The sequence below is a fragment of the Boleophthalmus pectinirostris genome, unplaced genomic scaffold (genome assembly GCF_026225935.1).
Source record: "Boleophthalmus pectinirostris isolate CB_2022bp ecotype Guang Dong unplaced genomic scaffold, ASM2622593v1 HiC_scaffold_21, whole genome shotgun sequence".
NCBI lineage: Eukaryota > Metazoa > Chordata > Actinopteri > Gobiiformes > Gobiidae > Boleophthalmus > Boleophthalmus pectinirostris.
The window spans coordinates 32757153-32779972 of NW_026571175.1; the positions used below are offsets into that span (position 1 = coordinate 32757153).

Here is a 22820-nt window from a genome sequence, read left to right on the forward strand (position 1 = left end):
AGTAATGGTTTAGACTTGGTTTAGTCCTGCTTTAGTCCTGCTTTAGTCCTGGTTTTAGTCCTAGTTTAGTCCTGGTTTAGTCCTTTTAGTCCTGGTTTTAGTCCTGGTTTTAGTCCTGGTTTAGCCCAAAATGTGAAAACAGGAAAATACCGCTATGTAATCCATTTATTTCAACAAAGTAACTGTAATCCAATTACCACTCACAGTAACTGTAACTGAATACAGTTACTCATAATTTGTACTCTGATTATTATGCCAGTACATGTAATCTGTTACTCCCCAACACTGTCTGTATCCTGTAAGACATTCATATGGAGCGAACACTGTTATAACTTTTAAGGCCAGTGTAACGTGTGGATGGGCTGGGGGTCAGTCAGGGGTCAGAGGTCGGGGGTCAGTCCCTGGGTCGCGGGGGTCCCTCAGAGGAGGTGGAGGGTCGCCCGAGCAGCTCCAGAGGACAGCCCCCGCCGCAGCCACCTTCTCCTCGGCTCTCATGCACAGCTCCTGCAGGAAGTTGGCCGTCTCAAACACCAGGTCGCTCTCGTCCTCTGGAAAGAAAAGGTACAATTTATAAACACAGAGAACAGCCCTGAAGACCTGCACTGGTTCACTTCAACTCAGTCAGAGAATAACAGGATTGGGATTTGAAACAAGGTAATTCAGCGATAAACAGAAGACACATATGAGTTGTTTTTTGGTTTTGTTGTGTTGTTAGTTTTTTCTCATTCTCAGTGTGGACATGTCAGGCCTCGTGACTTGTTCAGGATTTCAACTTTCAAAACACTAAAACATCAAACTATCCTGTCCAATGTTTTCGGAACGTTTCCCTTGTATCTGGGGACACACAGTTAAGTCAAGGTTTTGAAATGTATAATCACAATTTTACACAGGCTACAGTTACTTTAATAATAAAAAATAAAGAAATAGATATTATTTATGTGAACATATCATAACTAAATACCAAATAGACCTAACTATGGCAAACAAAGAGAAAACTAAATTAAAATCTGTTTTCAAATTGATTTCTACTTGGAGAAGTTTCTTTTATAGCAGGACAGCGCCCTCTTGTGGTCAGAGTAAGTCCTGCTGTTAGTTGTTTGGTTTGGTTTTGTGATGATGTCTGGTTGATATAAACTTGGTAAGTTTAAAGTTTAATAAGTTGTAAATGTAATATTATAGAGTTTTAACAAGTTTCACTGTGAGTCTGTTTAGAAACCACTGTGCTGCTGCTGACGGTGTTGGGGAGTAACAGATTACATGTACCAGAGTTATGTAATCAGAGTACAAATTATGAGTAACTGTATTCAGTTACAGTTACTGTTTCAGTGAGTGGTAATTGGATTACAGTTACTTTGCTGAAATAAATGGATTACATAGCGGTATTTTCCTGTTTTCACATTTTGGGCTAAACCAGAACTAAAACCAGGATTAAAACCAGAACTAAAACCAGAACTAAACCAGGTCTAATCTAGGACTAAAACCAGAACTAAAACCAGGAATAAAACAAGGACTAAAACAGGATTTAACAGGATTTAACAGGACTAAATCATGCTGCGTGAACCGTGTCTCCTCCTCTTCTATCAATAATGTTTTTAATTTGGTTCAGTAAAGTCTTTGCTTTTCATTTTCTTTTATCAGACAAAACTTCTTATGTTACGATTTCCTCGTATTTGCTTCTCTACATCAAATCAAGTAATCCAAAGTATTCAGTTTACGTTACTCACCTTAAGTAATTTAATGGATTCTGTTACAAACTACATTTTGGGGTATGTAATCTGTAATCTGTAGTGGATTACATTTTAAAAGTCACCTTCCCAACACTGGCTGCTGATAAGAACATGAAGGTGAGTGGGTAAAACATCTGGAGTCAAAATGCTAATAGTTTTTGTTTTACTCATTTGAAATGATTGTCCATTTCATTTGCATTTGAAATGCATAATTCGCTGTAGAAATGAAGAGACACTGAATATAGGGTGACCAGATGATCAAAAATCTAAACTGGGACACACCAGGGCTGGGATATTTGTGAATAAAATGTCTATACATTTTCTGTATTTGACCAAACAAACGACAATTTATACAATTTATACAATTTATGCCGTTGTGGGGATCAGATTAGTCAAAAATTGTGAGAGCCCCATTTTAGACCTGGTGTAAACTTGATGTAGTCCTGGTTTAGTCTTGGTTTAGTCCTGGTTTAGACCTGGCTTGGATCAAATTGGTCAAAAATAAGGACACCTGGGACATTTCTTGTATAAAACTGGGACAAATCAGTGGTTTTGGATAAATCTGCTGGGACACAGGGCTCAAAACTGGGACTGTCCCGGGTCAATAGGGACGTCTGCTCACTCTATGTTGAATATCAATTAACATTAGAAATGCATTGCTCAATGAAAATAAAAGTTGGCATGTTAACCGGACGTTACCTTTGAGCTCCTTTAGCCTGGGCGTGTCCTGTGCCTTGGTCTCCGGGTCCTGCATGGAGCCACACATCTTCTTATGTGTGAACCAGTGGAGCTTCTGACAGGCCAGACTGCAGTAGACCACCTGAACCCCCCACCAGGACGAGACATGAAGGTAAGAAGAGCAACCAGTGCAACGAATCATCTCTTCTGTTCTATCTAACTGGGTCTGAAGTTCATAATTTGGAGATAGTTGCATCATGAACCTTTAAAGCCTTTATATTTGTGTTAAGATAAATAATTAGGCTCAGTTATTTTGAAACCTCTTCTTTAGTTCATTATTGTGCTGAGGTCATGTGAAGATAAGAGCTCTGATCACAGCTGTGAGACTCTTAGATTTACTGTATGTCAAGACAAATGCATGATATTTCCATCTATCTAATGGCAGGAAAACATTCATTTATTTGATCTTTTTAAGTTAGAAAATACAGTTATGAATAAATCATCTTTTTTTTTCAGGACTTACAGCCTTACACAGGGAGCACCTCTTGTCCGCTCCCTTCTCTCCACATGTCACACAATAATCTCCCTCCACAAACGCCATCTGCCCGGTGAGCGCCTGGCTCAGCACCGCGAACGCCGTGGGGTCATTTCCCTGGAAAACACAGGCAAAAACACATTTCACAACCCGAGGTTTAAGTATTTGACTAGTCACCTATGATTGTATTAAGTCGTCTAGTCAGTTCTGTTGTGCCCTACAATACTTTTTATTTTAAAAGATTCAGGTGAACAGTCAAATGTGAACCTTGTTCTGGAGCTAAACAAATAAATGTAAACACAAATTATTCCTGTTAATAGTCCAGCATCATTCATCTGTGAATTATTATTTGTAATACAGCCACATCCCATCTGATCTTAGAAGCTCAGAGGCCGGACCTGGTCAGGACTTGGATGGAGACACTGGGAAAATCAGGTGCCACAGGAGGCGCCAGTCACAAAAACTGTTGTTGTGTCCTTAGGCAAGACACTTCACCCACATTGCTCAGTATGAAAGTGGAGTGTGTGTGAGTGATGGTGGTGGTCGGAGGGACCAGTGGCTCCGATTGGCAGCTGCCTTCAGTCTGTCTGCCTCAGGGCAGCTGTGGCTATAATAGTAGTTTACCACCACCAGGTCTGGAATGAATGAATAATGTTCTGTAAAGCCTCTTTGTGACAAATGTCTGTGGAAAGCACAATATAAATACAAACTTACTTACTTCAAATCAAATATTCACAGTTAATCTGAATGTTGTGGCTTTATTGTTGATTTTCAGTTGGTCACAACATTATAGGACAATAATATTTATTACTACTACTACTACTGCTACTACTACTAATAATAATCATATCGATTACTTCTATTACTACTACTACTACTACACTACTACTAACGACAATCACACAGATACAATGTGTATTGTTAAAATTATTTTTTTTTTTGTGAGTTCTTGGGTTTAGTCAATAACAGAAATGATCAGATCCAAGAAATCTTTTGGATACAAAGAACAATAAAATCAAAAGAGAAATCTGGCCCCTGATTACTAGAAGATGTAGTAGTAGAAGTTAATGGGAGTAGTCAATAACACAAATGATCAGGTTGAACATTTGTGCATGGATCTTTTGGATATTTCATGGAAAAGTACAAATAATCAAAGGGGAAATCTGTCTCTGCCACATCTGTAAGAATGACATCTGCACATAGAATCTAAAAACCACCAAGTACAGATGTATTTGTATTATTCTAGCATCTTTGGTCAGTAGTGTCCCCTGTCTACCACTAGATGTCCTCGTTGTTGCATACATGCTACAGACTGCGCTTCTTCTGAACTTACGATCTCTACCGGTGCTATGCTCCTCACCAGCTCCTGAAGCAGGTTGGTCTCACAGTACGGAAACTTCTTGATGATGTCTCGGATGAACTTCTCCTGGTACTGAGGGAAGCCGTCACTGTCTCTGCCCCTCAGGAGGCTGGAGCCAAACAGGGACAGGAACATGAGTTTACAGGTAATTCTAAAATAATATCAGAGTGGAATAAAATTGTATAGATTTTTTACAACTGCACTGAAATACACCAAAAGATCATTGAGGTACCATTACTTTTTAAAAAATCCCATATTACACTATTTTCTGATCTATGTTATAATGTTATTTAGGGCTGGGAATCATTAAGAAGTTGCCAATACGATACATTTCTCGATACTAAATATTTAAAATCGATTCAGTACAGTTCAGTTAAATATAAAGGCTAAATCCTGGCTGTGATACTAAAAGTCTTTGTTAAACCACTTCTTTTGCAAAGTTCATAAGAAAAACAAACATTTTAATCTTCAAAACAGTGAAACTAACAAATGTGTTTCATAAATGAGTTTCCTTCCTCTAAATCAGGGGTGTCAAACTCATTTTGGTCTGGGGGCCGTATCCAACCTACTTTGATCCCAAAGGGGCCGGATCAGAAAACTCATGTCATATAAACCCCAAAAATAATAAAGTTCAAATATTTGTGCAGAGAAATGCAAATCTATTACAGAAATCTTTTTTAATTGATGAACTCTTTCTTTTACAAAATATTATAATATTATGAACAACCTGAAACTTTAAGAAAAATTAAATTTCAACACAATGTTTTAACATGAACTTGTATGTAAATAAGAATAATTCCATTTATCTTGGAAATCCTGCACTTTGCTCCACTTTTCTCATTCTGGAAATTTTTCTGATGAGGATGTCACGGTCAACAGTCAAAACGATCGTCCTTTAAGAGCGTTTGGAAAGAGACAAGTCTTCATTTGTGCTGCTCTGGTGGGAGGGGCCACGTACAGAGACACTAAGAGACGCTGCTATGCTCAGCACCGCAGAAAATTGCCAATATTTTAATAGAAATATAATTGAAATATTTTAGTAGAAAATCACCCAAGGGCCACATTAAAGGTCTTGGAGGGCCGGATCTGGCCCCCGGGCCTTATGTTTGACACCTGTGCTCTAAACAAACAACAAAACTGTAGCGCTGTAACAAAATAATTTAGTAAAATAAACCAAAAAATACTCTTGGTGATATATCGATACAGCAGCCCACTATATCAATACTGTATCATCACATTAAACGATACGATATATTGATATTGCGATATTTTATTTATATTTATATCTTTTGAGTAAAATCATGTGTCCCTGTTGTCTGACCTCCGGAGCAGAGAGTCCAGCCTGTCCTCTCGGTTCTGCAGGAAGGACAGACACTTGTTGAGGATACAGCCGAGGTAGTGCATCTTCATGGCCAGCACCTCGTTCACGTCCTGCTGCTGCACACACTGTTCACACAGGAGCTCCATCACCCGAGAGCACTTCTGCAGAGCCCAGGGGTCCACCAGGGCCGGCTCCTCCTTCACCAGCAGCACGATCTGAAACAGCAGAGAGCAGAGAGCACAGGAGGGTCAGAGGGTGAGGTGAGTATTTGTCAATGAAAACTAACTAACGAAAGGGGTGAGCAAACATAAGACGAACATAACTCAAGTGATGATCAGAAACCAGAACTAAAACCAGGACTAAAATCAGTTCTAACCCAGGACTAAACCAGGTCTAAATTATGTCTTATCTAGGTCTAAACCAGGTCTAAAATCAGTTCTAAACAGGACTAAAACTGGATTTAACAAGGACTAAACCATGCCGCATGGACCACACCTCCTCCCATGTTTCCCACGCCTCTAAACCAGAAATAAAACCAGGACTAAACCAGAACTAAAACCAGGACGAAACCAGGACTAAAATCAGTTCTAAACAAGGTCTAAACCAGGTCTAAAACCAGGATGACTAAAACAGGATTTAACCAGGAACCAGGGTCTTGTTCATGAGTGAGCGGAGGATGGAGCGTAAGATTGACAGGCGGTTTGGTGCAACTGTATCGAACCGTTGTGGTGAAGAAGGAGCTGAGCCGAAACGCAAATCTCTCGATTTACCGTCAATCTACGTTCCTCCTCCACCTATGGTCAGGAGCTCTGGGTAATGAACAAAAGGACAAGATCACGGAAATGAGAAACAAGCGGCCGAAATGAGTTTCCTCCGCAGGGTGGATGGGCGCTCCCTTAGAGATCGGGTGAGGAGCTCAGTCACACGGGAGGAGCTCGGAGTAGAGCCGCTGCTCCTCCACGTCGAGAGGAGCCAACTGAGGCTTGGGCATTTGTTCCGGATGCCTCCTGGACGCCTCCTTCAGAAGGTTTTCCAGGCATGTCTCACCGGGAGGAGGCCCCAGGGAAGACGCAGGACACGCTGGAGGGACTATGTCTCTTGACTGGCCTGGGAACACCTCAGAGTTCCCCCGGAGGAGCTGGAGAAAATGTCTGGGGTGAAAGAAGTCTGGGAGTCCCTGCTTAGAATGCTGCCCCCGCGACCAGGCCCCGGATATGTGGATGGAAGAAGATGGATGGATGGAACTGCTAAATTTCATTTCTAAAGATGCATTATAAAAGGCTTAGGGATTGTGCAATCAAAACTGCACATTATTGCAATTTATATCTAAAACTGCACATAGGTGTAAATGTGCAATTAAAGCTACACATAGGCTTAAGGAATTGCAATAATTAAATCTGAATAGGCTAAGGAATTGCAATAATTATAACTAAAACTGCACATAGGCTTAGGGAATGTGCAATAATTAATAGAACAGAAGAATGCAAGGCCTTTAAGGATAATTTAAGGGTTGTTGGTGCTCACTCGTGGTCATACTGTATATTTACTTTGTTTTGTTTGTTTATGTGCTGCTTTGTGTTGTGTTGTCCTGTTTTTTTTGATAAAACATGTTATGTATTTCTCCCATGTAAAGGATTATCTTATCTTATCTTATCTTATTCTACTAGTTGTAATTTACTTTTTGTGGACAATTCTGCTTTATGTTTTGGTTTCAGTATTATCGTTTATCATCTGTATTTACTTCAGTAATATATCATACTTCAAAATTTGTTATCGCGACCTGCCTACATGAGAACAGTAACAACACTGGTCTGTGGTGATCACAATAAGAACAATAAGAAATAAGTAAAACGGAGACGTGTCCTACTTCTCGTGGACCCCAGACCTTTTTTTTTTTTGCTTTTACTACACGTGTTTTCCCTCCAAAACATAATGAGTAACAAGTGTAGAAAGAACAAGAGCTTTGTGGACTTGACTAATTCCTGCATCTGTCCCTGGAGCTTTGCCTTGTAAACATGTGAGCTTATATTAATATCTTGCTCTAGTAAACTACATGATCGCTGATGTCCGCCTCTGTAACTCGACCCTCCTGTCCCACTCATTCAGATATATTTAGACCTGTGGAGTGTTACAGCGGGGGCCTCTCTGGAATTCAGAAAGCACTGGAAAAACCAAGCCCAACTTCTGTGCTTAAGGTCACGCGAAATATAAAGCGCAACTAAACATTAAATCTGATTTTTTTGGAACTAAAGTCTGTACATTTATTTTTTAATGACATTATCTACTGTTTCTAGTTTCTTTTTTTGGTTAATTTAGTGTGAACTAGGTAAATTAGCAGCTTTCTGGTCGGAAACTGAATCTGTGCTGCTTCCAGTGGTCACTACAATTTCAAGTACTATGTGACATCACGCAGGATTACTGTACTCTGATTACAGACAGGTGTTTTTCATACAATCACCTGGCGATAGGGGCGGAGTTTGAAGCGTGGAGACCTGTTAGACACTCTCCTCCAGAACCCCCCTTTCACTCTCCCTTTTATTCCTCCAGGTTCTGCCCGGTTTAGCGGCATTGGATTTAAAATTGGTTTTGGGCCGAGTTTAGGTGTTTGGTCCCAGAACTGAGCAAGAATTGTAATAAGCTAAATGTTAATACAGAAGTCAATATATTGGACTTGTAAGTTATATGTTACTGTATAAAGACTATCTTATGTCGGCCAATTTGTCAAAGCGTGATCCCAACAGATCACAGAAGCTCAGCAGGGCCGGGCCTGGTCAGGACTTGGATGGGAGACTAGTGGGAATATCTGGTGCCACAGTAATTCCAGAGCTGAAATCAACCAAATGATTCTAGTGAAGGTGTATGGAGTTTAAAAACACAGTGGAGCACTTCTTGTATTTCCACACGACATCACAAGATGGAACAGAATATTGAGTGTTTTCTGTTTGAGAGAATATGCAGGATTTGTGTTTTAAACTTGTGAATGAAACAAAACACAACTCCATGTTTATGATGACAAAAGAACATTATAATTTATATCATAAAGCCTAATATGGGCCCTTTAATGTTTAATTCTCTTTCAGGGGGTGAAAAGTGACGGGATATTAACTGAAAACATCTACAAACTGGACAGTAATGAAGACCTGGACCAGTGCACAGGTAAGTCCAAGAAGAAAACTCGGCCATTTTCTTATTTTTCCTAGATTTAGTCAGACTTACTACCATGAACATCGCATGTTTTCAAATGTCTTTCTGGTTTGTGATGTAAGTGTGAATAGAGCCTATCTTCTTTTTTTTTTTCTTGAACTGATAACCATGGCCCCATTTGCAGCACAGCGCCGAGGTTTGGTGTGGGTGTAGTTGGGTCGTACCTTGACGGGGTTTGGTGTGGGTGTAGTTGGGTCGTACCTTGACGGGGTTTGGTGTGGGTGTAGTTGGGTCGTACCTTGACGGGGTTCGGTGTGGGTGGTGGGTGTAGTTGGGTCGTACCTTGACGGGGTTTGGTGTGGGTGTAGTTGGGTCGTACCTTGACGGGGTTTGGTGTGGGTGTAGTTGGGTCGTACCTTGACGGGGTTCGGTGTGGGTGTAGTTGGGTCGTACCTTGACGGGGTTCGGTGTGGGTGGTGGGTGTAGTTGGGTCGTACCTTGACGGGGTTTGGTCGGTGTGGGTGGTGGGTGTAGTTGGGTCGTACCTTGACGGGGTTCGGTGTGGGTGGTGGGTGTAGTTGGGTCGTACCTTGACGGGGTTTGGTGTGGGTGGTGGGTGTAGTTGGGTCGTACCTTGACGGGGTTCGGTGTGGGTGGTGGGTGTAGTCGGGTCGTACCTTGACGGGGTTTGGTGTGGGTGGTGGGTGTAGTTGGGTCGTACCTTGACGGGGTTCGGTGTGGGTGGTGGGTGTAGTCGGGTCGTACCTTGACGGGGTTTGGTGTGGGTGGTGGGTGTAGTTGGGTCGTACCTTGACGGGGTTCGGTGTGGGTGGTGGGTGTAGTCGGGTCGTACCTTGACGGGGTTCAGGTTGGTGGTCATGATGATCTTGTGCAGAGGTTCTGCCAGTCGGGGGGGCAGCATGGGCTCAGTTTCCACCCCCTGGGGCCTGGTGTAATACTCCAGACGCGCCCGCGAGAAGAAGTTGTTGATGACAGTCACACAGTCGTGCTGACCTGGAGCACACACACCAGGTCACACTCCTACTGATACTCGTAGTAGTTGTAGTAGTTGTAGTAGTTGTAGTAGTTGTAGAAGAAGTTGTAGTAGTAGTAGTAGTTGTTGTTGTAATAGTTGTAGAAGTAGTAGTAGTAGTTCTAGTAGTTGTAGTAGTTGTTGTAGTTGTAGTGGTTGTTGTAGCTGTAGTAGTTGTAGTAGTTGTAGAAGTAGTTGTAGTAGTAGTAGTTGTTGTAATAGTTGTAGAAGTAGTAGTAGTAGTTCTAGTAGTTGTAGTAGTTGTTGTAGTTTGTAGTAGTTGTAGTAGTTGTAGTAGTAGATGTAGTTGTAGTAGTTGTTCTGGTAGTTGTAATAGTTGTAGTAGTAGTTGTACTAGTTGTAAGCTGTTGTTTTAGTAGTTGTAGTAGTTGTAGTAGTTGTAGTTGTAGTAGTAGTAGATGTAGTTGTAATAGTAGTAGATGTAGTTGTAGTAGTTGTAGTTGTAGTAGTAGTAGATGTAGTTGTAGTAGTAGTAGATGTAGTTGTAGTAGTTGTAGTAGTTGTAGTAATAGATGTAGTTGTAGTAGTTGTTCTGGTAGTTGTAATAGTTGTAGTAGTAGTTGTACTAGTTGTAAGTTGTTGTAGTAGTTGTACTTGTAATAGTTGTAGTAGTAGTTGCAGGAGTTGTAGTAGCTGTAAGTTGTTGTAGTAGTAATAGTAGTTGTAGTAGTTGTAGTACTTGTAGTTGTTACTTGTAGTAATAGTAGTAGTTGTTGTAGTAGTTGTAGTAGTTGTTGTAGTTGTAGTAGTTGTTGTAGTTGTAGTAGTTGTTGTAGTTGCAGTAGTAGATGTAGTTGTAGCAGTTGTTCTGGTAGTTGTAATAGTTGTAGTAGTAGTTGTACTAGTTGTAAGTTGTTGTAGTAGTTGTACTTGTAATAGTTGTAGTAGTAGTTGCAGGAGTTGTAGTAGCTGTAAGTTGTTGTAGTAGTAATAGTAGTTGTAGTAGTTGTAGTACTTGTAGTTGTGACTTGTAGTAATAGTAGTAGTTGTTGTAGTAGTAGTAAATGCTTCTTTACAGTGTCGTGTCATATATTGTTTTTGTTTTTTTTTTTTGTTGTTTTTTTAGTTTATTGGTTGATCTAAAGCGTCTGATAATAGATTAGAAATACTTCATAATAAAAGTGAATATAAACTAAAATAGAACTAAACACTAAATCGAATCTTCTTTAGTCCTTCAGGTCCTGTTATTCATGAAGTGTAACATATGTGACTTTCCAAATTCTTAAAAAAATAATAATAATAACTTTACATGAAAATGAGCTCCAGTTCAAATTAGTTTGGTCCAAAAACTCTGAACTTTGGGCATCAGGACTTTCAGGGAGGACACACGTGCTCTGTGAGTGAATCTGAAGAAAATTAGTGGAAGTTTGTGTTTTGTGTTGACACCAAAGTTCAGAGTTTTTGGACTTAGACAACTCATTTTGTCTTTTTTTTTTTTTTTTTTTTTGCGACCTTAATATGGACAGTCACGCACTATTGGAAATGCAGTTATGGGCAAACTTTAGGTGTTAAGTCCCACTAATGAAATTTCACTGCAGCAGCATCTTTCCTTTGCACCAATAAAAATAAATGATTCTCACCGACAAAAGCCGCCATTTGTGCTGCGGTCCGACCCACAGAGTTGACCAGGTCGATTTCTGCTCCTGCGTCCAGCATCATGGAGGTGATGTCTGTCTTCCCTGTGGACAAACAAAACAATACGGTTTTAGACTAGTTTTAGAAATAGTGTAAAGTGATTTTGAGTGTCCAAAAAGTGCTTTATAAATTGAGTGCATTATTATTCTTTTATTTATTCGTTATCACCTGAGAGGCCTGCGAACATGAGCGCTGTGTATCCGTACTCGTGCTGGTTACAGTTGACGTCGGCTCCGTGCTGCAGCAGCAGGCGACACATATCGGCCTTTCCTTTGTACGCCGCGTGCATCAGAGGAGTCATACCGTTCTGTCGGGACACAGCGAAGGGAAATCAGCGCAAGTTTTCATCACAATGTCTTGCTCAGGGACACAACAACTGAACTCCACAGATTATCAGAATGAGAAATTTAAAAAATCATTAATTAGTGTGCATAAGTGTGCAGGTGACATACAGATGCCTTAATCAGACAGGATTATAGACCTCTAGTGCCATTTTTTCTAAATTTTCTAAAATATAGCAGGGTAAACACTTACCAATTAAAAACAAAATATTATTTCTTGAATGATGAAAAATCCTCTCAATATTCCACATGACCAAACAACGCTCTAATATCTTTAAAGAATTAAAAGTACCAAAGTGCCAAAGTAAAGAATCAGCTGAATGTCTCACTATTTTTAGCAAAGTTTTAAAAAGTCTTTTAAGTTTTAGTCTGGATTTATTTAGTGGAACAGGAAATTTAGTTTCCAAGATCAATAATATATTATTATTAGTAGTATTAACACTTAATGTTAATCTCGTTGAATGTTAACTTTAGCTGGTTTGTCTTCTGTGTAGGCAATTTTTAATTTTACATTTAATAAATAAAGCTGAAAGATGCAATGTATTCTAACATTTCCAAAGCATTTAGTTATAATTTATTTCAAAAATGACTGTCTTCTCAAGTGATTACAATCCCCACAATAAAAATAGCCCTCAATGACTTTTCCATCATTTATTTAAGTTTAATCTAATATTTATCATGACAGGTCATATTATAAGTTACAAGACACATAACATGATAAGATTTTCAAAATAAAAACATGGAAACAAGTTCATAATTAAAGAGAATTGTTCTGCACTCGGCCCAATCATGACAAACATGTGAGTCAGTATAGTCACATTTTCTCTGTGTTTTGGTAATTTTTAAGCAGCTTTTCTGTATTTTACTTAAACAAATCACAATTTATGCCTCTCTTTATTGTTAGGAAGGATCAAATTTGTCAAAAGTAGGGACATTTCTTGTATAAAACTTTGACAAATCACTGGTTTTGTATAAATCTGCTGGGACAGGGGACACAGGACTCAAAACTGGGACCGTCCCCGATCAATAGGGACGTTTTGTCACCAGTGTTGGGAGTAACAGATTACATGTACCGGAGTTATGTAATCAGAGTACAAATTATGAGTAACTGTATTCAGTTACAGTTACTGTTTCAGTGAGAGGTAATTGGATTACAGTTACTTTGTTGAAATAAATGGATTACATGGCAGGATTTTCCTGTTTTCACATTTTGGACTATATTCCTTTTTTCTTTTCTTTTTTTTTTTTTCGGTAATTCCACTCATTGCCGGACACTAAACCAGGTCTAAAACCAGGTCTAAAGCAGGACTAAAGCAGGATTAAAACCAGGTCTAAACCAGGTCTAAACCAGGTCTAAACCAGGACTAAACCAGGACTAAAACCAGGTCTAAACCAGGACTAAAGCAAAACTAAAACCAGGACTAAACCAGGACTAAAGCAGGTCTAAAGCAGGTCTAAATCAGGTCTAAACCAGGACTAAACCAGGACTAAAACCAGGTCTAAACCAGGACTAAACCAAGACTAAAACAGGTCTAAACCAGGTCTAAACCAGGACTAAACCAGGTCTAAACCAGGTCTAAACCAGGACTAAACCAAGACTAAAACAGGTCTAAACCAGGTCTAAACCAGGACTAAAACAGGTCTAAAACAGGATTTAACAGGACTAAACCATGCCGCGCTGACCGTGTCTCCTTGTCTTTTATCAATAATATTTTTAAGTTGGTTCAGTAAAGTCTGGGCTTTTTATTTTCTTGTAGCAGACAAAACTTCTTATGTGAAGATTTCCTCGTCTTTGCTTCTCTACAGCAAATCAAGTAATCCAAAGTATTCAGATTACATTACTCACTTTAAGTAATTTAATGGATTACATTACAAACTCCATTCTGGGGTATGTAATCTGTAATCTGTAGGGGAATACATTTTAAAAGTCACCTTCCCAGCACTGGTTTTCACCCTAATGACACAGGTTTATTGTTTGTTAGCGTCATGTTTGCGGGTGGGGGGGGGTGCTATTATGCCGGCGTCTAACACCTGACAGTGACAGGGACGAGGGCTGCGGGCTACATTTAGCGCTCCGGTTATTATCAAACACCTTCAAGGACTGGGTGGACCACTCAAGAGTCTGGTCCATCTGTGCCACAGGAGAACAGATGCTGCACACACCAGCCACGCTCTCTCCGCATGAACAAACTCACATCAGATAGAATTATTATTAGCAGCGGTGTAACATTAACCAAAAGATTGTGACATCGTATCGTCAAAAGTCTCTCAGTAATATCATGGGCCATCGCAATCTATCGATTCACGAGTTTATTTGCTTATAGTGCTTTAAAAAAAACAGAGGGAACTACATAGACCATGATCCTTTGCTCTGTTTTGGTGCAAACTACAAGAAGAAATAACATTCTAAGCACTTTTAAATGTTAGACTACGTTTCATGTCTCTGTCTCTTTTTAATTTTATGATGATTATTTATGTTTTGATTTGTTTTTATTGTGATTTTAATGTATTTCTTATTCTGTAAAGCACTTTGAACTAATTTGTGTACAAATTGTGCTGCTATACAAATAAACTTGCCTTGCCAAATACGAGGTAAATATACATATTCAGTTCAGGTTTTAATGGGAACAATCGTAATGCTGATTTATTCTTAATTACAAAAACATTGGACATGATGGTCAAGTTTGGAACGGTATATTTTTGTTGTTTTGGTGTTTATGATGAGCCGAAAGAGCCTTAATTCAATCCCAGTTTCTGAAACTTTATTGAATCTAAACCCCAGTCCCTGCAGCCGATCATTAATCAAGCTACTTACAGATGCTTTAATTATGATCAACTATTTATAAGAATTAAAAATAAGTTTATAAACAGTGTTGGGAGTAATGCGTTATAAAAGTAATGAATTACTGCGTAGACCGTCGGGTGACCGTGGGCGAAAGGACCGACACAGAACTCCACGCTCCTCGGGGCGAAGAGCAGCCGACGCCCGATGGAGCTTTGCGGACACTCTGCTCTCACGTCCTAGTCCAAGATTAGTCCTGGTTTAGACCTGGTTTAGACCTGGTTTAGTCCTGGTTTAGACCTGGTTTAGTCCTGGTTTAGTCCTGGTTTAGACCTGGTTTTAGTCCTGGTTTAGACCTGGTTTAGACCTGGTTTAGTCCTGGTTTAGTCCTGGTTTAGACCTGGTTTAGACCTGGTTTTGTCCTGGTTTTGTCCTGGTTTTAGTCCTGGTTTAGACCTGGTTTAGTCCTGGTTTAGTCCTGGTTTAGTCCTGGTTTAGTCCTGGTTTAGTCCTGGTTTAGTCCTGGTTTTAGTCCTGTTTAGTCCTGGTTTAGTCCTGGTTTAGACCTGGTTTAGTCCTGGTTTAGTCCTGGTTTAGTCCTGGTTTAGTCCTGGTTTAGACCTGCTTTAGATCTTGTTTAATCGTGGTTTAATCGTGGTTTAATCCTGGTTTAGCCCGGGTTCAGTCTGGGTTCAGCTCTGGTTTAGTCCGGGTTCAGTCCGGGTTCAGCTCTGGTTCAGTTCTGTATTAGACCTGGTTTAGTCCTGGTTCAGTTCTAGTTTAGTCCTGGTTTAGTCCATATACGGCGTAACAGTTCTGCATTTTCTCAGTTATTTTGTTGAGAATAACTTAAAGTGCTGCAATAGTCGTGTAATATTTTACATTTTAAACACAGTAATATTATAATGTAACAAATTACTTTAACAAATGACAGTAACAAGTCATAAATTACACATTAGAGTTTTGAAGTAACTTGCCCAACAGTGTTTATAAATACATTTTAAATAGATTTGAGTTGGACTGTACCTCGTCTAAGCAGTTGATTCTCACTTCGTTGCTCGCCAGCAGCTGCGCCGCCTCGTGTACGTCACCTGCACACGACAACATCATAGAACTCAGGTTACGTTACAAACCATGAGCGATATGAGAGATTTATCAATGAATATAACAGAATAAAATGACCCAAAGCAAAGTAATCCTACCAGTATTTGATCAAATTACAATAAATCCAGTATTCTAAATAAATAAATGAAAATATTTAGTTTTCTTTTTTATATTTATATCAAGATAGCTGTGGCACTCCTGGCTTAATCTGTTGCAAATAATACTTTTATTTAATTTTATTTATTTATTTATTTTGCAAGTATAGAACAGAGCAATAAAATAAAACACACTAGATAAAAAAGTACGTGCTGGAAGAGGCAAAAAAAAAACCCAAAAAGCTTAACTCAAAACACTATTCCAACCAAATTTAAAGCGTTTTTGTGACAAATGTTTGTGAAAAGCGCTATATAAATAAAATACTTACTTATTTACTTACTTACTGACTTACTGATTTACTTATAAATATTGATTTACCAGTGAAGCTTATCTCGTACAGAATAAACAAATAACTAAAATACCAAAGTAGAAGATATGCAAGATTAAACAACTCACATTTTTACTATATATTAGACATTTATAAGTACATTTCTGAGTGGTTTGAAACATTTGTATTACTGTTAAGATAGTCTCGTCACAATTTAAAAATGTTTAACTAGTTTTACCTTTTCAAAACCAAGACCTTCATCTATTTTTATCATTTTTTTTAAAAGTCAATATTGGCTCAAATAGGAAGAGAAAAGAAAATATTACAATTTAATGTTGAAAATCACATTCTATCGTCTAAAGAAAGAGTGTTTTTATTATTATCGTGGTACCAGAATCAATATTGAGTATGAAATCTATTCCTTAGAATCGAAATCGAGTTTGAAATTTTAGTATCGTGTCAAGACTATTGATGGATACTATATTTGATTCAGCATCCATCAGTATTTGGCTATTTATTTCATTATTTAGGCCTGTTTTTACACTCTGAGCTTAATCTTAAACTTGTGTCAGTATGAACAAGTTTCTCTCGTCTTTATAACATTAAATTCTTTTGGTGTAATATTTTAAACGAGCTCTTACCGGCGGCGATCACCTGTAGCATCTTCCTCTCGGCTGCAGACAAGTCTCCTTTCTGTGGGGCGGCCATGTCCGTGTCCTAAAGCCTCTGACTCCGTCCCGCTCCGGCTCCAGCCTCTATCATCCTCTCCGCTCGGATCGCCGTGGTTACAGGTGCACCCTCCACCAATCAGGATCGAGACTGCCGTGTCACGTGACCCTCGTCTTTTGTGTAACAGGTACATTTATGCAAGATATGTGTTTAAGGTCCTAGAAATGTCTTGAAATGTGGGATTTTGTGAAGCGGAGAGATCAGGAAGACAACTCTGCAGCTTATAGAGCTTTTTTTTTGTCAGTTGTCCATTGAGATCACTCTACAAAGATTATTTTTATAGTGTTGTTGAGCATGAAGTGTTCATTTTAGTAGAATATGTAACACACACAAGGATTCAAAGCTCTACTTTTTTAGACATAATGTAAACACTTTCTAATTTTCATCAATAATGCACTTTATTCGTAAAGCCTTAGAGACCAGATTTCAGTCTTTATTTGGCTCATGATGTTTTTAGAAAGTCTTTTAAGTTCAAGAGAAATCATCTTCTGACTTGTCGACTCATCGAAACATTAATCTCTGCTGAGTCGAGTGCTGACCTCTGGCAGTGGCTCAGTGGTTGGAGCAGTGGTCTCCCAACTCAAAAGTCAGAGGAACGATTCCAGCTTGTACCAAGTTCTGTCATTGTGTCCTCAGGCAAGACACTTCATTCACCTTTCCTAATATGAATGTGGTGTATGTGTGGATGGAGACGATGGCTCAGACTGACATGACAGACTGAATCATGACCACAGTTTGGTGCTTTGAGAGTCTTCAGCAACCACATTACAAGTGGAAGTGTACAGCATTATTATTATTTTTATAAAAAAAAAATATCTTTCAAATAAAGTTATTTTGAGACATCTGTATCTTTTGCAGTTCATTTTTCAGTCTGTTGATGGGCAACTCTTTCTCAGACTAAAAACATAGTTGGTTGGATAGTTATTTAGTTATTTAGTTGGTTTGTTGGTTCGTTGGTTGGTTGGTTTGTTCGTTGGTTGGTTCGTTGGTTGGTTGGTTCTTTGGTTGGTTGGTTCGTTGGTTGGTTTGTTCGTTGGTTAGTTGGTTGGTTCATTGGTTGGTTGGGTCGTTGGTTCGTTGGTTTGTTCATTCCTTGGTTGGTTGGTTGGTTCGTTGGTTGGTTGGTTGGTTGGTTGGTTCGTTGGTTGGTTGGTTGGTTCTTTGGTTGGTTGGTTCATTGGTTGGTTCGTTGGTTGGTTGGTTGGTTCGTTGGTTGGTTGGGTTGTTGGTTCGTTGGTTTGTTCATTCCTTGGTTGGTTGGTTGGTTGGTTGGTTGGTTCGTTGGTTGGTTGTTTCATTGGTTGGTTCGTTGGTTGATTCTTTGGTTGGTTGGTTGGTTGGTTGGGTCGTTGGTTCGTTGGTTTGTTCATTCCTTGGTTGGTTGTTTGGTTGGTTGATTAGTTGGTTGTTTCGTTGGTTGGTTGGTTGGTTCGTTGGTTGGTTGGTTGTTTCATTGGTTGGTTGGTTGGTTGGTTGGTTCTTTGGTTGGTTGGTTGGTTCGTTGGTTGGTTGGTTGTTTCATTGGTTGGTTCGTTGGTTGGTTGGTTGGTTGGTTGGTTCGTTGGTTGGTTGGTTCGTTAGTTGGTTGGTTGGTTCGTTAGTTGGTTGGTTGGTTCGTTGGTTGGTTGGTTGGTTGTTTCATTGGTTGGTTCGTTGGTTGGTTGGTTCGTTGGTTGGATGGTTCGTTGGTTGGTTCGTTGGTTGGTTGGTTGGGTCGTTGGTTCGTTGGTTTGTTCATTGCTTGGTTGGTTGGTTGGTTAGTTGGTTGTTTCGTTGGTTGGTTGGTTCGTTGGTTGGTTGTTTCATTGGTTGGTTCGTTGGTTGATTCTTTGGTTGGTTGGTTGGGTCGTTGGTTCGTTGGTTTGTTCATTCCTTGGTTGGTTGGTTGGTTAGTTGGTTGTTTCGTTGGTTGGTTGGTTCGTTGGTTGGTTCTTTGGTTGGTTGGTTGGTTGGTTGGTTGGTTCTTTGGTTGGTTGGTTCGTTGGTTGGTTGGTTGTTTCATTGGTTGGTTCATTGGTTGGTTCTTTGGTTGGTTGGTTCGTTGGTTGGTTGGTTCGTTGGTTGTTTTGTTCGTTCATTGTTTGGTTGGTTGGTTTGTTTTTTGGTTCGTTCCTTCATTGATTAGTTGGTTCGTTGGTTAGTTAGTTTGTTTGTTCGTTCAAACCTGCACATACAATTCACATAACAACATAACAATACAAATGCAGATACAACCATGATTTTGAGCTTTTATATTTCCAGTCCCCTCTCACACTTGACAGAACAACACTTCAACTTAGTATATCACACATGAAAAGACAAGACAAAACAAAGATTCACACACTCATCCACACACTGGTCCCACTGTGACCCTACACCTCCCTCCCCCTGACCTCAGCTCTGTGCATCACTGTCTCTCATCCACGTATTTTTTTCATTGTTTCTCTTTTAAATAGCTTTTTAAACTGTACCAGGCTCCTACACACTTTTAGTTCTTCTGATGATCTGTTCCAAAGATTAACTCCACGCAATGAGATACACATTGACTTTAAAGTTGTTCTAAATTTTGGCTGATAAAATTTCTTATTACCTCTAAGTTTGTAGTTATGATGAGCATTTTGATCTGAAAATAAATTGTTTAAAATAGTTGGAAGAGAGTTGATAGACGCCCTGAACATAATTTGAGCTGTTTTAAAGTTAGTAGATCATGAAATTTTAAGTCTGATGATTTTAAAAACATAAAAACATATCCACACACTGTATATTTATTTTACCCAGTGTGGTTTCCTCCCAGTCTGAACCAGCTGATGGTCAATATTTTCATCATTCTCATCACTTTTTTTGTGTGAAGACATTTTTTTTGAGCATTATCCGTTTGCTGATTCCAATCTTCTGGTCTCTCTAATTCCTGAGATTGGAAGCGTTTAACTGGTTTAACTTGATCCATTCGTTAAACCCGCGTGGCCACAGCGCCGCACTCACATTTGTCAGTGTTAATGCTGGACGCGCCACACTGGAGTGGGTATTGTGTGTTAAGTGTCTTGCCCAGAGACACAACAACAGTAAACGGTATACACACACAGACTAGGTGCGAACACAGCGAGATTTGCAGCCTGGAATAAAATACAAGTTACAACCACAGAGAAATCCTTACGCTACATTACATTTCTAATTATAAGTCTCTCAGCCTATTTATAAAACGCACAGATGTGAATAACTGGGCTGAGCGCTTGAGTGGACTTCCCAGAACTAAATAATGGAAAGTCTATTTTAAACCTGCGATGGCTGATACACACATACATGCTCAGTGTACAGAGTGTGTACGTGTGCTCTCGCTTGTTTTGCAAATCCAAATTGATATCACTGTATGTTTTTATTGCTCACTGTATGTTTATTCGTTTATTTGTTTGTCGTTTGAGACAGCGTGCAGATGGACAGACTTGATACAGCGTGAATGTAAACTCAGCAGATTACAGACACAGGTTGAGTTCTCTCTGATGTCCCAAAGCGCTGGGGTCAGTTATTATTTGCGCGAATAGTTTCCACCTCTCAATCTCTCATTCAACCTGCCATTAAAAATAATTGCCTTTAAACATTAAAGGTTGTATGGAGGATTTTTTTTTTGTTTCAAATTGTCAATGAAAGTTTAAAATACCATTACAGAGATACAGCAGCCTTCTGATTATGATGACCAAAAAAAAAAAGAATGAAAATTTATCAACTGTGGACGTGTTGAGGCCAGATAAACATCAGCCAATAGAAAACGAGGCTGCCTCTTTACCTATTGGCTGTCAGGTCATCAATCAAACTCCCTACGTTTCTAGTGTAATTGACTCGTCGGGATGCAGGGATCACGTGGTTTATGCAGCGGTTCTTAGAGGCTTTTTCAAACTGTCACTTCCTCACAAAGTTTGTTGTGATGGCGGACGAGAATCCACGACCAGTTCGCCGCAAAAGAAAGTCAGTTTTTGAGGTCGCTGAAAGAAGAAGAGAAGGGGAAAAGGAGCAAAGACAAACCGAGGTGATTCTTGGAGATTCCTTCCAGCGATTGCGCGAGTGAAGCGGACTGACGCGTCGGTTGCTAAATTATTTCTAGACAGGTCATTTCAACAGTAATTCTGAACGCGCACTGGCTGTAAAAAAAAAAACGTGATTTTTAGAGTAAAGAGGCAGGAGGAGGTGTTTCTACTGAGGGAACTGTGGAGGATGAAGGTGGTGTCACGCATGCACAACATTTGTAAAAAAAACTGTCGCTGTATTTCTCTTCCCTTAAAAAAATCCTCTATACAACCTTTAAAAGGTGCTGGAGCTGGATTTTAAACTAGTGTGAGATTGGTCCCGTTGTGAAAAATAATTCTATGTTGGTTCCACATTGAGCTCCATAAAACACTATTTTTGCTCCATTGTTTACCATTTGATCTTTTGAGCTGTAGATCACTTGGTTATAATATTCATCCTCTAAAACCTTGAGTACGTTATGGGATTTTTGACCCTTTTTGAGCCGATTTTATTTCTTTTACTTAATCGTGTGTCGTGCTTCGTGCAGTAAACATGGGGTAACAAGAACCGATTAATACCTCGGCAATTAATCTGCAATTGTAGGTCGCAAGAATATCAAACCTGTTTGAAACCCGGTCACCTCTCATGAGGGTTTCGTACTGTTGAAGTCGTTCCAAGACACGAGCTGTGAACATTTAAACCCTGTGATTTGGTCATGCAGTTTGAGCTGGGGCTGAGTGAAACTGTTATGTTCCCTTTGCTACAAGAGAAGGGAAGTAACAATAAAAAAAAACAAGATGTTAAAGGTTAAACTAAAAATTGTGGATATATTGATTTACAGTGTAGGGAGAAAAAAACAAAACAAGAATAGAATGTGGTGAAATAAAAGGGCTTTAAACGAAAATTAATTACTAACCAGAAAAGCAGTCAGAGAGCGCAGACCTCCGCCAAGGACTACAGTCCCCCTCATATTAATTGTGTTTTCCATAAATATTTGTCTCGTATCTTTCAATTTGGAATATGAAAGAGGATCCCATTGTCCATCCCTGAGTCAAATTTCATGGGGTTTGGTCAATAATTAACCGAGATATTGAGAAACAAAATTTTTGGCCCCATTTACCACAATGTTAACAAAAATTTCAAAGTGATCCAGAATCCAGGATTTCTTCCGAATCACCCCCAAAATGAAATCAGTTCTTCCTTTTCACATTTCCAACAAATCCTGAAAATGTCATCAAAATCGGTCCATAACTTTTTGAGTTATGTTGCTAACAAACAAACAGACAAACAAACAAATGCCGGCAAAAACATAACCTTTTGGCGGAGGTAACTATAGAACCCTAACTAAGTACAATGCAAAAAAGAACCTAACTAAAGTTGTACTACTAACAAACAAGGTTTCTCAAACAAAATCAATTAACAAAGGCATCTGCCGGCATCTTAACGAAAAATGTGACAACAAGAAAGAAACAACCAGCACGCAGGCGTCCAGTCTCCCCAAATTGTCCTTTTTATACTCTGCACCCCACAGGTGGCATCTGCGGATTGGTGGGGGCAGAAGGTTGACTGGTCAATCCTAGAGTGATCCGACGCCCAGCCTCCGTCCAGCGCTCTCTGCTCCAGGGCTCGCGTACCAGACTGCATATGCACAAAAGAAACAAGAAACAAACAACGGGAGCACAAATACTCAATTACCAAAACAGAAACCATTGAAAATATTTCACAGTGTACGTCTGACAATAACTTGAAGGTTTGCAGTTCAGTTTCCACAAGTTTTTTTAAACTGTGCAACCTCTTTGTGGAGACGACATTGATACGTGTGAAATGTTCCAATGTGTCTAATTAAACTCTTCTAACTCACCACATCTTACATGAAGTTCTATGATTATATCTACTGCCGAAAATACCTTGACCAATCATGAGTCAGGAACATGTTTTAGTCCCGCCCACTTAGTCCTTTCGGTCGCCGTGATTGCCTCATGACAGAAACAAGTGTCAGCCGGTTGTT

At 39.5% G+C, this 22820-nt stretch overlaps 1 protein-coding gene across 1 annotated transcript; it reads right to left on the reverse strand.

Moving 5' to 3' along the window:
* Positions 1-369: 369 nt before the first annotated feature.
* Positions 370-16813, reverse strand: LOC110161186 (ankyrin repeat and MYND domain-containing protein 2-like). The gene is made up of 10 exons (XM_020925899.2): positions 16747-16813; positions 15604-15668; positions 11623-11761; positions 11400-11498; positions 9619-9779; positions 5622-5836; positions 4274-4409; positions 2929-3057; positions 2427-2547; positions 370-548 (listed from the first exon to the last, which is right to left on the reverse strand). The coding sequence occupies exons 1-10, from the start codon at positions 16811-16813 to the stop codon at positions 370-372; spliced, it is 1311 nt and encodes a 436-aa protein (XP_020781558.2).
* Between the last annotated feature and the right edge of the window lie 6007 nt (positions 16814-22820).